We start from the raw sequence: 14,036 nt of genomic DNA on the forward strand, positions 1-14,036 counted from the left end.
CCGCAGGCCCAGTGGCCATGGCTCAGGGGCCCAGCCGCTCCGCGGCATGTGGGATCTTCCCGGACCGGGGCACGAACCCGTGTCCCCTGCATCGGCAGGCGGACTCTCAACCACTGTGCCACCAGGGAAGCCCCCTTGTCTCTTTGTTATTGGGAGACTGCCGGTTTCATTGACAGTTACCAAGGTCACAATGTCCTTCCTTAATCTGAGGGCTGAGTTTCCACTGCTCCTCCTTCTGACCTCCTCAGCAATTCTGAGTAAATTTATCCCTCCCCTATGGAAAGGATCCCTCTAATATTTGAAGATAGCTCTCAGGGCAGCCTCAGTTCCTTCAACTTTTTCTTAAGTCATGATTTTCTAGAGACCTAACCATCCTCATCCTGGTGGTGAACTTTGTTGATATTCCTATTAAAGTTTTCATCCCGAACTGGCTCAGAATCTTGATTTCATATCAATAGCAAGTTACAGGTGGGATTGCTACCTCCCTCGATCTGTGTGCTGGACTTCTCTCAATTTAGCTCAGATATGCATTAGTATTTTCTGGAAATCACATTATACCACCGGCTCATATGTTTGTGGTTAATTATAAGCCTTAGGCCTTCAATCAAATTCACATACAATTTACGGAAAACCTACTATGCTTAAGCACTGGTAGTTTTTACACAAAATGCTATTAATCCAGATCATTCACACAGGCACATCTATATCCTTCCTTTTCTCCCCGCTCCCTCCCCTGTTCACTTGTGTGCTTTCTCTCTCTCTTTCTCGCTCTCTCTTCTCCTTCTAATTGTCCTGGGTTTATAGTCCTGATCTATTTAACCAACCAGATGCTCCCCACCAGTCCTGTCTCTATCTGGAGCTTCTTTTTTTTTTTTTTTTGCGTTATGCGGGCCACAGGCTCCGGACGCGCAGGCCATGGCTCACGGGCCCAGCCGCTCCGTGGCATGTGGGATCTTCCCAGACCGGGGCACGAACCCGTGTCCCCTGCATCGGCAGGCGGACTCCCAATCACTGCGCCACCAGGGAAGCCCTGGAGCTTACTTCTTAACAATGATAAATTAACCCCTTCCAGCTTGGTGAAATTTGTCATTGATAGAGAAAACATTTAAACTGAATAATTCTCCTTTTCTTCTATTAATATTACATGATATTCACCAGCAATGTTCCAATCTATTCTTTACCTTCTTCAAACACACACAAACACACATACATACATATTCTTATAGACTTAATTAATACTCTTTATTATTATTTGGAATATATTCCTTCCTTCCTTTAAGGAAGCAAATCTTTACTCCCCAGAGTTCTTAGCAGGATTCATTATTTCCTTTAGATGATTATAATAATTAATATTAATAGAATTCTTACTATATATGGGGGTACTTGTAAAGTAGATATGCAGTGCTTACCATTATAATACCCACTTCACAGATGAACAGACAGACACAGAAAGGTTGAGTAATGTGTTCTCACATGTACTATTCATTACTACCTAAACAAAATTTAAAATTTATTTGATGTTAAGTTCCCTGACCAGGTATTGAACCCAGGCCATAGCAGTGAAAGAGCCAAATCCTAACCACTAGGCCACTAGGGAACTCCTGAAATTTACTCGATGTTTCTATTCAAGGATATTCCATGTCTTTCCTTAATTTTTTGGAATTGCTGTTCCTACATTTTCTATTTGAATAGGTATGGCAGTCTCTTCCTTATATATTATGAAACCCCAAATGGCATGATTATCTTTCCTGAATACAGTAAGTCCCCTACATACGAACCTTCAAGTTGGGAACTTTCAAAGATGCAAACATGCATTCCCATGTCCAATCATGTAAGTTAGTTCATGTGTCTGGTGTACACTGTCACATGCATGCATACTCTACAAGTGGTTGTGCTTTTGTGTACTTTTTTGTGTACTTTTGGCGTAGAGTACAGTAATACGGTATCTTTATTTCAAGCCCAGAATATCTGGAGGCAAGCATAAAAGCAGCAGTATGTAGCTGATTGTGTTAGTTGGGTACCTAGGCTAACTTTGTTGGACTTATGAACAAACTGGACTTACGAACACGCTCTTGGAACAGAACTCGTTTGTATGTAGGGGACTTACTGTATTCTCATTTCTTTTATATTATTGACTCATTTTCTCCAACGCTTCCTCTATTATCCAAGAGATGAAATATGCCACAGTATCTGTACAAACTTTTAACACTTCCTATTTTATCCCCATAATTTTTTCACTCGTCTCCTACTATCTGACTGTAAATGCCTCAAAAAGCTTATCATAATACTTACGTTCTTGTCTTCAACAAAGCCCACTGATAGACATAGAAGATGCTCAGTGGATGATGTTGATGGGAGGGAAATAATGAAGAAATGAGGACCAGTGAAATTTTGTCAGAACTTCTTGAAGTTAAAATCCCCCCCATCACTATCATACCTTGCCCTTGTGGCAGTTTTGTAATCTGTGTAGAAAAGCATCCTCTACTGCCTCCATAGTATATTTCTTCCTTCCTTTCCTTCTGAGGATGACTGGACATTGCCTCTACTCTGCTTTTTCTATGACACACCTATTGTCCAACATCTGTATAGGTTGATCTGAAAAATTTTCTTCCACTCTGGAACTGTCGTGTCCAAAGAAATATATAAGCACTAACTTACCTTGGCATGTTTTATTTTCACATATACTATCTTATGCTAACCATAGAGGAACTTAAAATAGAGTTGAATATTTTTGTCAATGAATAGAAATGAAAAATGAGGTACAAAGACTAAGCTAAATTAGGTTAAATGACTAACCTAAATTCACTTAACTGTGTCTGCAAAACTAGTATAAGGCTAGGAGTCTCTAATTTCTGATATCAGGTTCTTCCCACTAGGGCTTTTCCATTGGCTTGCACACTGTAACCACCTGGGCAGCCGTAAAAACTACTACCCCCTGGTCCTGCTCCCAAAGATCCTACCGTAATTGGTCTAGGGGTGCACCCTTTACACGGGGAATGTGCACGAGCTCCTCTGGTGGTTCTAAGGAGCAGTCAAGACTGAGACCACTGCATTAGAAGCCGATGATACTGCTTCTTGCATCTAAATGCATTTCTGGAGACATTTGCCCTCACTGCTGGCTCAAAGACTCAAGGAATGAAAGTATCCTAAGGTGAAAGCAAGCATTCCCATGATGCTTCAGGCTGGTTGGTCTGTCCTGATGACAGCAAAGAAACATCAGGAAGCCTCCGCTCACTATTACAGGGTACACTGGCCTGAAGGAATTCTTTTCGTATAACATAAACATTTCCTTATGGGGATCATATTCTGTCATTAAGGTGCTGTTGCCCCACAGCCAGATGTATTGGTTTGTTCTCTGCCAAACTTTTAATTTGCCATTCTGTAGTGATGGACAGAGAACAGTGGATCATCAGTACATTTTCCCATATGATTGTCTATGATTATGAGCAAATCATTGTAATTACTGAAAACGTACTGCACATACTTCAGAGTTTGAATTTAAATCTCAAGTTATACAGAAATTACAATTTTATATCATATTATGGAGGCAATATAATATAGAGGAAAGAACAAATATGGAGTCAGAGGACTTGGTTCAAGTCTTTGGGCCACAGCCCACTTGTACTAATAAATATTAGCCACACTTACTGAGCACTCACTATGCACTAGGCACCATTATAGCGCTTCAACGTTATGATGTACGTTCTGTGATTATTCTCATTTTACAGATGAGAGAACTGGGACATAGAGAGGTTAAGAAACTTATCCAAGGTCACACAGCTAGTAAATTGCAGAGCCAGGATTAAACCCTGGTAATATGTATCCAGAATTTACACTCTTACCAATATATGATATTCCATGTGTGACCTTAGGGTAAATTACTTAGCTTCCTTTGGTCTTGGTTTTCTCATGTGTAAAACAGAGTAATAACAATGCCGAGCTCATTGGGTTGATATACAACTCTGCATGACATATACTAGGTGTTCAATAAATATTGGTTGGTAAGTGAATGAAAGGACAATAATATTGGGATGATTTAAAAAATACAGATTAAGAGGTACAAACTACTATGCATAAAATAAATAAGCTACAAGGATATACTGTACAACACAGGGAATATAGCCAATATTTTATAATAACTATAAGCGGACCGTAACCTTTAAGAATTGTGAATCACTAAGTTGTATGCCTGAAACTTACATAAGATTGTACATCAACTATACCTCAATTAAAAATAAATAAGAAAAACAATACGGAGTATACTCTGTAAACTGTGTTATACAAGAATAAACTTACTAGTATTATGGCATACATGACTATGTACAGATTTGTGGCACAAAGATATGCAATAGAGTTAATACTCAAAAGCATAACATAGGGCTTCCCTGGTGGCGCAGTGGTTGAGAGTCCGCCTGCCGATGAAGGGGACACGGGTTTATGCCCCGGTCCGGGAAGATCCCACATGCCGCGGAGCGACTAGGCCCGTGAGCCATGGCCGCTGAGCCTGCGCATCCCGCAACGGGAGAGGCCACAACAGTGAAAGGCCCGCGTACCGAAAAAAAAAATCATAATATAACCTTACTCATCACTATTCGTAAAATAAAAAGCTTTTAAAAATATGCACAAGAGTTTAATAATCTTTCCAGTGATAAAAATATAACTGTAGAAAATGAAGTTATTAGAAGTTCCCCCTTTATTTTTGAGTAGTTAAAGAAGCATTCTATAATCTAACAGCTTCATCTTTCTTATTGCCAGGAAATTAAGCCATTAAAAAAGATAGTATTGGATCTCATCCAGTTGAACTATCCAAAGACAAAATTGGCCAGCAGCACATGTAAGGTTTACATTTAATTTTTTTTAATTAAGTGCTGGTTATTATTGAAGGAAAGCTTTTGAAATATTCTTACGACAAATCTCTGTAGGAAAGAGAGGCAGAGTGATTGTGAAATCTTGCACCAAGGGCTAGAATCAAAGTCTCTGAAATTCTTCTGGGCTAGAGGTAACCATTACCAGCTATTGCCTTCATAAAGAGAAATGAATTACATACTAGGTTAGTGACAGATGTAGAAACAAGAACCAACTTAAATATTTTGGTGTCAAACTCTTTTGAAGAAGAAACTGTAGCCAGTGATACTTCATTATTACTTCCATTTTAAAATTATTCTTTATTATAAGACAATCATTTTGGAATTTCTTTGTTTGGGCATGTGCTTCTGTTTTTTTCTTAGCAGTTTGGAGTTTCCAAGAGCCTTCATATATTTACACGTTATTCCATAAAGCACCAACCTATAACAATCTGTTTGCTTTTTGGTTGAAGGAGTTGGACGCTGAATCATTCCCTGCATGCCAACTGCCTCTTGACACCACATCTGTTAAGGGTTATCACCTCCTGGAACCCATCTGAGCTCCTCAGAGCCTCTTACATAGCAAGTACTCAAGATGTGTTTGCTGAATCGACTAAGAAGCGCTCAATCAAAATCTTTTAAATGAAGTAAACATCCATGTAATCTGGTATCAAAATCAATAAAACTCTTTTACACTGATAGTGTTGTTAAAGACTACTCCTTAAAGCACCTTGAACAAGTTATTTTTCTTAATCACTAATCTACGAGTCAGTGAGGAAGATAATATATAATCACAAAATAACTAATAACCAACATCCTGAAAGAACAAGTAATTTCTTAGAAATTATTGACCTCACATTTTTATATTTATTAAGCTTAGTACTCCTTTTTGCTCTAATTTGTGTCTTAAAACTAGATATGATTTTTTTTTTCTGGGTGATATTTTGTTCTCTTAAAACCAATTAGTAGACTATCACAATGATGAGATGAAACACAATGAGACCACAAATTAAGGCTGTGGTCATGGAGGTGGAGTAGAGGGGAAACATTGGTAATGTTGCAGGAGATAAAATCAATAAGGCTTAATAAGGGAGATAAAGAGGACTAGGAAGTGTCTATGATTCTGGCTTGGCAAGTAAATGCAAGAACGGTGACCTACCACTAACCAAGAGAGGTAATGAAGGAGGGAGAATAGGTTTTGGAGCAACATAATGAATTCACTTTGGGACATCTTGGGTATGAGGTGCCTTATTACACAACTGTAAATATGCATTCAGAATTCAGAAGAGAGCCTGGCTAGAGATGAGGCTTTAGGAATTACTGGCATGTGGGCTAACGAAAATCATAGTGATGGATGAGGTCTCTTTAAGAGAGCTGGGCAGAGAATACTGAATGAAGAAGTTATTGCTAAGGAAAGAGGCAGAGGAGCGCTTAGGAAGGTAAGAGGAAAACCATGGATACGTGGTGTCTTCTAACTCAAGGAGAGCATAGCCAATAGGATTTCAAGTAAGATAAAGACTAAAAAAATGTAATCACTGAATCTGGGAATTCGGAAGTCACTGATAACTTCAGAATGTACCATTTTGCAGGATAGCTGAAGCAAAGTCGTATTTCAGTAAATGTGTGCAGACTGGCTAACCTACTTTGATACAAATAATGAAACAGTACTCTAAAGATTAGATTAAATGGGACCAAAAAGTTGTCCAGCTCTCCTATTCCATCTTTCTAGTTATTAATGTACGATGGTAACAGATGATTTTTCCTTCGACTGATATAACTGAGCATCCCCAGGTTTTCTTGCTGTCTTTCTACTTAATAATATCTCTGGCTTTGGGGATAATTGTGTTTAGCACCAGAAAGTTTCCTCCTGCTATGAAGGTTTCCTTCTGGGGTAAAGGGCGTAAAGTAAAGCTCAAAAGACCGAGAACTTTGTCTTTTATTCGTCCAATTGCCTATCTTTCCTTTGGGCTTTTAATCAGACTTCAGTCCAGGACTCTTTACAAAAGAGGGACTAAATGAACAGTTGTTGAATGATTAGTATATAGAGCCAACAAAGAAGTTTATCACCCTCAGATTCCAAATATGTGTCAATTAGTCTTTGAAAGCAAGACAAGCTGAGAATGTTGAGATTAATATACCAACCCCCCTCCCCGCAAAAATAAGACAAGGTTAGATCACCTTACATGGAGTTCTGTAATATTCTGTGGCTTTTGATGTGGCTATTCTAGACCATGTCTTGTAGTAATCATAAAATGAGACTGATTTAATTGATCTGAAAATACAAAATAAGATCAGACAGTGAGTAGCATGAAAGTTTGCTTTTTAAAATTATTTTTATCAGAGCGGACTCTTTCAGATACCTTGTCACAAGACATTAGGCTGATCTGCAAATTCTCACATAGTTATTTCTAACAAATGAATCTAACATAATTTTCCACGAATACATGCAAATCACAAAAAAAGGTCCATCCAAACCAGTTTTCTATAATAAGTGTAAATGTGCATCCATGTATATATTATAAAAAGAAAAATATAGGTTTAAGATAACTGTGCCTTTCGTGACTAACATTGAAAAGAACTTTAAATAAAACATCATAGCTGTACATTTTCTCTTTCTACGATAAACAACTTTCTTAAATTTCTATGCCAAATTTTAGTAAAATCACCTTTATTTTCTTTTTATTATGATGAGAAATGAAACACCAGAATTGAGATTAGTTTAATCTTTACACAGAATCTGGCCACTTTCAATGAGGGAAAATAAACAACTCTTTTCTAATATTACTGCCAGCACATTTCCTTCCCAGTGCTAATATTACCAAATCCTAATGGGAGAGCAAAGACTGTTACAAAGTATTAAACGGGACCTATGAAACAGTCTCTTACTCTTAAATAACTGCATTTCCAATTTTTTTCTTACAATCTTCTTGAATGCAGAGATTCTCAACACTCCACAAACAAAACATTACTTTCAGATATTTTTCAGACATGTGAAATCATCTATTAACTGACTTAAACAGATGCTTAAACATCAAATATAAAAGACTTTATGTCTGTTTTAATTTTAAATTCCTAGCTCTTTGGAGGAAGAAGCAAATTTTCAGTTATAATAGGTTATTAGCATTAATTTTTATAGGTAAATCATAGGTACCTTAATATCTGACTCAATTTTGAAATTAATGGGGGCAATATCTAAATTTGTTAATGCATTCATTTATTTAAATGATAATTACGGACACCTAATTTTAAGACTAACATTTTTCAAGTGTGTTATTGCTTTTGTAATCACACTTAAGTAGAAATCTGAAACTTGGTAAAGATAAATTAATCACTACTATTATTGCTTCCAGAGCTACATGCGTGCTTTATACTACTAAATGATATACTAAACTAACATTAATTTGCCAATGAAATGTTTCAGCATTTGGCAACGGAGGTAACAAAATGAAAGGTTGCATTATATCTCCTGCATGAAAAAGCTTGTGATCAATTTGCTGTCACAGATCACTTAGCAGACAACAATGACCCAAGAGGAAGGAAACTGTCAACATACTGTCTCATGAAAAAAAAATACACCATCTTCAGGCACAATCGTCTCCATTGTTTTTTGTCTGTTTGACGATGACCCATGACCCTCTCCCTTCCCAATGGTGTCCTGTTCAATTTCAAGCTGTTAGCCTTCAGGGGCTTTCTTTTATTCCCCTAGAATAATTAAAAATATTACTCTAAAAGGTATAACTTTAGTATAGTTTGAATATACAAAACAGAATGCCTCAAACATTTGGGAGTATCTGCACTTTCAATTCTATAAAGGAAATAGCCTCTTAAAATAAGAGAACAGTAACTATTTACTATTATTCAGATAAAATATGAAGGGATGTGTACAGCATAAAAAAATACATGTGTTTATAGTTTCAACCAATAACAGGAATTTATTGAGTATTATTGTTGGCATTATGAATATGAAAAAGTAGAAGACATAATTTTAAACTGAACCTCACTGCTTATTATTATTCTGTTGGGAAAATAAGATATATATCTGAACTAGTAAATAGAATAGCTTTATATATTAACATAATAAACTGTTACATCATTTAACATAGACATTTGGAGACTACAATGACAGATACTTCTTTGGCAGTGGCAATAAGCAAAAAAAATTTGGAGGAGGGAGCTGTAACTTTGTTTTGGAGCCATTAGGGAAAGTGTCACCTGGATATGGACCTGGGACAAAGGAAGGAGGCATTTTAGGCCAGGGAATCAGTATTAGCAATAGCTTAGATGGCAAGGAGCATGGTGTGTGCATGCCTACGTACAGAGGATGTTGGGGGAAGAGGTGAGAGTAACAAGATAATTGACTAGAGTAGAGAGTTCCAATTTCAGGGGAATTGGAATTTGATAAAAATAGGTGAAACTAGGCAATGCTGGCTCTTCAAATTTAGGCAGAGAATGGATTAGACTCGATTCAGTAACCTTGATTTATTAGGTGATAGACAGTAATCAGAAGTTCTCAAATAAGGCAAGTAAACTATGAAATCAGTGATTGAGTAAGAGTTTTCTCTGGCATTAGCATGCAGAGAGGATTATGTGAGAGATTAAATGTAGGGGGACCAGTTAGGAAATAAATTCAGTAACGCAGGCAAGAGATTCTGAGAGCTAAAACTCGGGTGGGAGCAAAGATCAGGAAGGGGAGGAGATGAATCTACGAGAATGCTAAAGAATTGACTGAACCAGTTGCCTGATAGGGTGTGAAAAGTGAAGGAATTTGAGGGTCAAATATTCTCCTAAAACCCAGAAGACCACTTAGCTTTACTATTAATAGAAAGCGTCTAGAGAAACCGAAGTAAAATATGAGTTTAATTTTAAACATGGGTTGTAGGTGATGACCTTCAGGAGTGTGACTGAGAAATTGGGACTGGAAATAAGAAATGTAGGTCAAATCAACACAAAGGTTGATAGATGATGCCATTAGGGAAAACAAACTCCAAAAGAGTAAGTAAGTGTTTAGAAAAGAGTGAGCAGAAACCAATTCACAGTTTAGGGGGACCTGTGAAAGAAACCAAAAGGATCATTAAGGGAAGAAGAGAATCATGGCAGCGCTATTTCATGGAAGCAACATCCCAACCATCGCCAAAGCCTAATGACTAAATTCTTAAATATCTCTGGATATTTAGTCACGTATTCAACAGTATCATGACCAAGAGCACAGGCTCTGGAATCAGCTGGCCTGGGTTAAAACACTCTGGCACCATTTCTTATTAGCTGTGTAACTCCGGGCACGTAGCCTAACCTCTCCACGTTTCCAGAGATAGAACTTTCTCCAGTGGTGGTTGTGAACATGCATAAAAGCAGCCAAGTAAGGGTTTAGCATCCCTCAGCACTCAGTGTCAGCTGGTCTCCTCAACTGCCTTGGGTAAGTAGCTCATCATTTTTCTCCTGTAAATGCTAAACAGCTTCCTAATTGTTCATTTACCTCAGTCTCTCCCTATTCCAGGTTATCATGCCTCTGCTTGAAAGCCACAGTTGGTAAATAGTTCTATAGGATGACATATAAACAACTTTTAAATAGAACTTGAGGTTCTTCATCATCTGGCCATTTCCAGCCTTTTCTCCCGTCATTCATCTCCACATCCAGAGGCTCCGTCACATGGAACTTCCTGGTGATCCTGAGTGTACCAAAATATTACATTTCCATGTCTGTGCAAGCAGTTCTATTAGAGAGTCTTTTGCCCTCTGTGCCTGTCAAAGTCTTACTTATTAAAGTTCAGGTACAATAAAAATAATACAGACATGAAGATGGTCACAGTGGATATTGTGGTTGCCTCCCCGATAGCTGTTCCATTCTTCTCCCATTCTGTACATGCCCTGTGGTCTGATGGGACTGACCCCACCCCTGGCTCTAAGCCAGTTGAGTGATAACTAGTTTAGGGACAGGAACCTGACCTAAATAGCTCCAATCAGAGTGAAACTTATTCTAGCTTTCTAATACATCTTGATCTCTGAGAGTGTTGATCCCCTCTGTTCTTCTTCAAGATTGCCTTGTTATTCTAAACCCTTTGCATTTCTAGATACATTTTAGACCACTTGTCAGTTTTCAGAAAAAAATAAGGCTGCTGAGATTTTGACTGAGACTGAATTGAATCTATAATTTGGGAAGAGTTGACACTGTAAGAATATTGAGTCTTTCCCAAGCCATAAACTTTGTATATCTCTATTTCTTTATGTCTTTTAAAATTTCTCTCATATTTTGTGATTTTTCAGTATGGATACCTTATTCATCTTTTGTTACATTTTGATGCTGTTGTAATGGTATTTTTAAAATTTCATTTTCTATGTGTTGATTGCTAGTATATAAAAATATAGTTGATTTTTAAATATTCATCTTGTATCCAGGATCCCTGCTAAATTTACTGATTAATTTTCAAATTTTCAAGCTTTGTATATTTATTTGGATTTTACTATGTATATAGTTCTGTTGTCTGTGAATAAAGATGGTTTACTTTACCCTTTCCACATTTTATAACTTGTTTTTTTTTCCTTCCCTCATTGCACTGGCTAGGACTCCAGTACAATGTTGGATAGAAATGGTGATAATGGGCATATTTGCATTGTTCCTAAACTCAGGAGAAAAGCACTCAACATTTCACATTTAAGTGTGAAGTTAGCTGTTGGATTTCTGTAGACTCCTTTTATTGAAATAAGGAAATTCTCTTCTACTCTTAGTTTGCTGAGAATTTTTATCATGAATGGGTATTAAATGTGTCTCCTGGTTCACCTAGATAAGTCTATGGTTTTTTTCTCTTTATTTGGTTAACTAGGTGAGTTACAAGGATTGATTTTCAAATTTTAAACCAACCTGGCTTTCCTGAAATAAAGTCCACTTAGTCATGATGTACTATCCCTTTTTATATATCAGTGGGTTCAATTTGCTAATATTTTGGTTATGATTTATACATTTCAGATTTAAGAGGTATTGACCTATAATTTTCCTTTCTTGTAATGATCTCTGATTTTAGAATCAGAGTTTGGAAGTTTGGTAGCATACTCACTGTCTCTATTTATTGGAAGAGTTTGAATGCCTTTCTAAAAAAGATTTTATTTGAAGTAAATTTAGATTTCTAAAAGAGTTGTAAAGTTAGTTGAATACCTTCAAAATTCAACTTTATTAAAGTGTAATTTACATTCAATAAAATGCATAGGTTGAGTACAGATTGATGAGTTTTAATAAAAGCAGACCCCTGCATTACCATAAGCCCAAACAAGATATAGAATATTTTCATTAGTCCTGAAAGTTCCCTACTGCCCCTTCCCAGTCAATCTCCCTTGACACTTTGGGTAATCACTGATCCAATCTCTATCACCATAGATTAGTTTTGCCTGTCCTAGAACTTCATATACATTGAATTGTACAGCACGTACTCTTTTATAACTCTGTTTTTTTTTTTTTCTTAACATAATGTCTGCATTATTATTCCATGTTGTTGCATGTATCAACAGTTCTATTGCTGAGAGTATTCAATTCATAACTATAACACAATTTATTTATATATTCGACTGTTGAATATATAATGTTCAACTGTTGAATATATAATGTTGATTGTTGATGGACATTTTAGTTGTTTTCAGTTTGGGATATTACGAATAAAGCTCCTATGAACATTTGTGTGCAAGTCTTTTGGTGAATATATACTTTCATTTCTCTAAGATAAATACTTTAGGAGTGGGTTAGAGGGCAGGCGAATGTTTGACATTATAAGAAACTGCTAAACTGTTTTCCAGACTGTCTGTGGGCGTGTCAAATGGTACAACAATGTACACAGCAATGTAGGAGAGCTACAGTGCAATCACAGCCTCATCAATAACTGGGATTGTTAGTTTCAGCCAGTGGTGTGATCTTCCAATCTCTCCCATCTCAGTAAGTCACCGCAGTACCCATCCAGTTCAAACTACAATCTAGTAATAACCCTTGGTTCCACTTTCTCTCATTCCCCACATCAATCAAACTAAGTCTTGAATCCATCCAATTCATCCACTCATCTCCCTCTCCATATCTATGTCCTCAGCCCTAGCTCATACCACCCCACCTCTCCCCTGGTCTACTAAAATAACCCAATAATTCTTCTCCTTGCTTCCGCCTTAGATCCTTCACAATTGATTCCCCACATCGCAGTTAAAGTAGTCCTTTTAAAATGTAAATCTGATTATGTCTTTCCCCTTCTTAAAAGCTGTCCAGCTGTGTCCCAATTCCCACTGAAAGGTTAATGAAATGCAAATTCCTTACCTGGTTTATAAAGCTCTAGGTGATCTGGCCCTGTCTACATCTCTTACTCTATCTCCTACCCATCTCTTCTTTCCCCCTTGCTGTGTTCCAGCTGCATTGGCCTTCCTTCGGAGCCTCTAACACACCACTCTCACATCCAATTTAGAATCAATACCCTAGTTACTCCCTCTGCCCTGAATCTCACTGTACCTGTTAAAACATCACTCTCTCCCAACTTTTCACCCCCCTTTTTTTCCTTTCATTGTCACGAATCTCGATTTTTCAAGATAACACCATTTACAAGTTTATCTCACCATGGCTCTCGAGTTGTTTCTGACTAAAGTTATAGTTAAAGTCTTTCTCCCAGACCCTAGATTTTATAATCCTGTGATCAGTGCTGGATCCTTATGGTGCCGTATGGTTACCTTGCTGCCTGTCTGATGAGGGACTCATTGCCCCAGACAAAGAACCAAAGGGCCAAAGTTTTCTCCCTGTAATGGGATTTGCCCTTCCTCCTGCTCCTGCCTGAGACAGACCCCACCACTGCTACTGGCTGGTCTTCATCTGAGTGCTAGGGGACAGACAAGGTCAACGTTCTTCCTGTCAGGTCCCAATTAATCATTCTGTCGGTTTTTCTGGGTCTTCTAATTCTGAGCTTCTAACACGTCCAGGCACAGAGCCCCTTGACATAACATTGTCCCACATTCTGGGACAGAGCCCCGATCTGAGGGTTCCTTTTGATTTCAGTCCTTTGGGAACATTTTACTATTATTAATCCACTAAGAGGATCCTTGTTTTGGAGCATGTATAGTATAAAACCAAGATAGATCAAGTATTATGTCAACACTAGTAAGCTGGCTGTTTTCTGCATCTGATTAACTATCAAAATAAGGCTGATGGAAATGCTAGAGAAGCTGAATGCTGCAGAACCT

The 14,036-nt window shown here is 37.6% G+C and overlaps 1 protein-coding gene across 1 annotated transcript in view; it reads right to left on the bottom strand.

The window, feature by feature from the left end:
* The window catches only part of UBE2U (ubiquitin conjugating enzyme E2 U), a 40,099-nt gene that overhangs the window by 607 nt on the left and 25,456 nt on the right, over nucleotides 1-14,036 (bottom strand). The window contains exon 7 of the mRNA XM_030866169.2: nucleotides 7,028-7,116. Coding sequence (XP_030722029.2) covers nucleotides 7,028-7,116 — 89 coding nt within the window. The remainder of the gene's footprint in view (nucleotides 1-7,027; nucleotides 7,117-14,036) is intronic.

The sequence above is a fragment of the Globicephala melas genome, chromosome 1 (genome assembly GCF_963455315.2).
Source record: "Globicephala melas chromosome 1, mGloMel1.2, whole genome shotgun sequence".
NCBI classification, from domain to species: Eukaryota; Metazoa; Chordata; class Mammalia; order Artiodactyla; family Delphinidae; genus Globicephala; species Globicephala melas.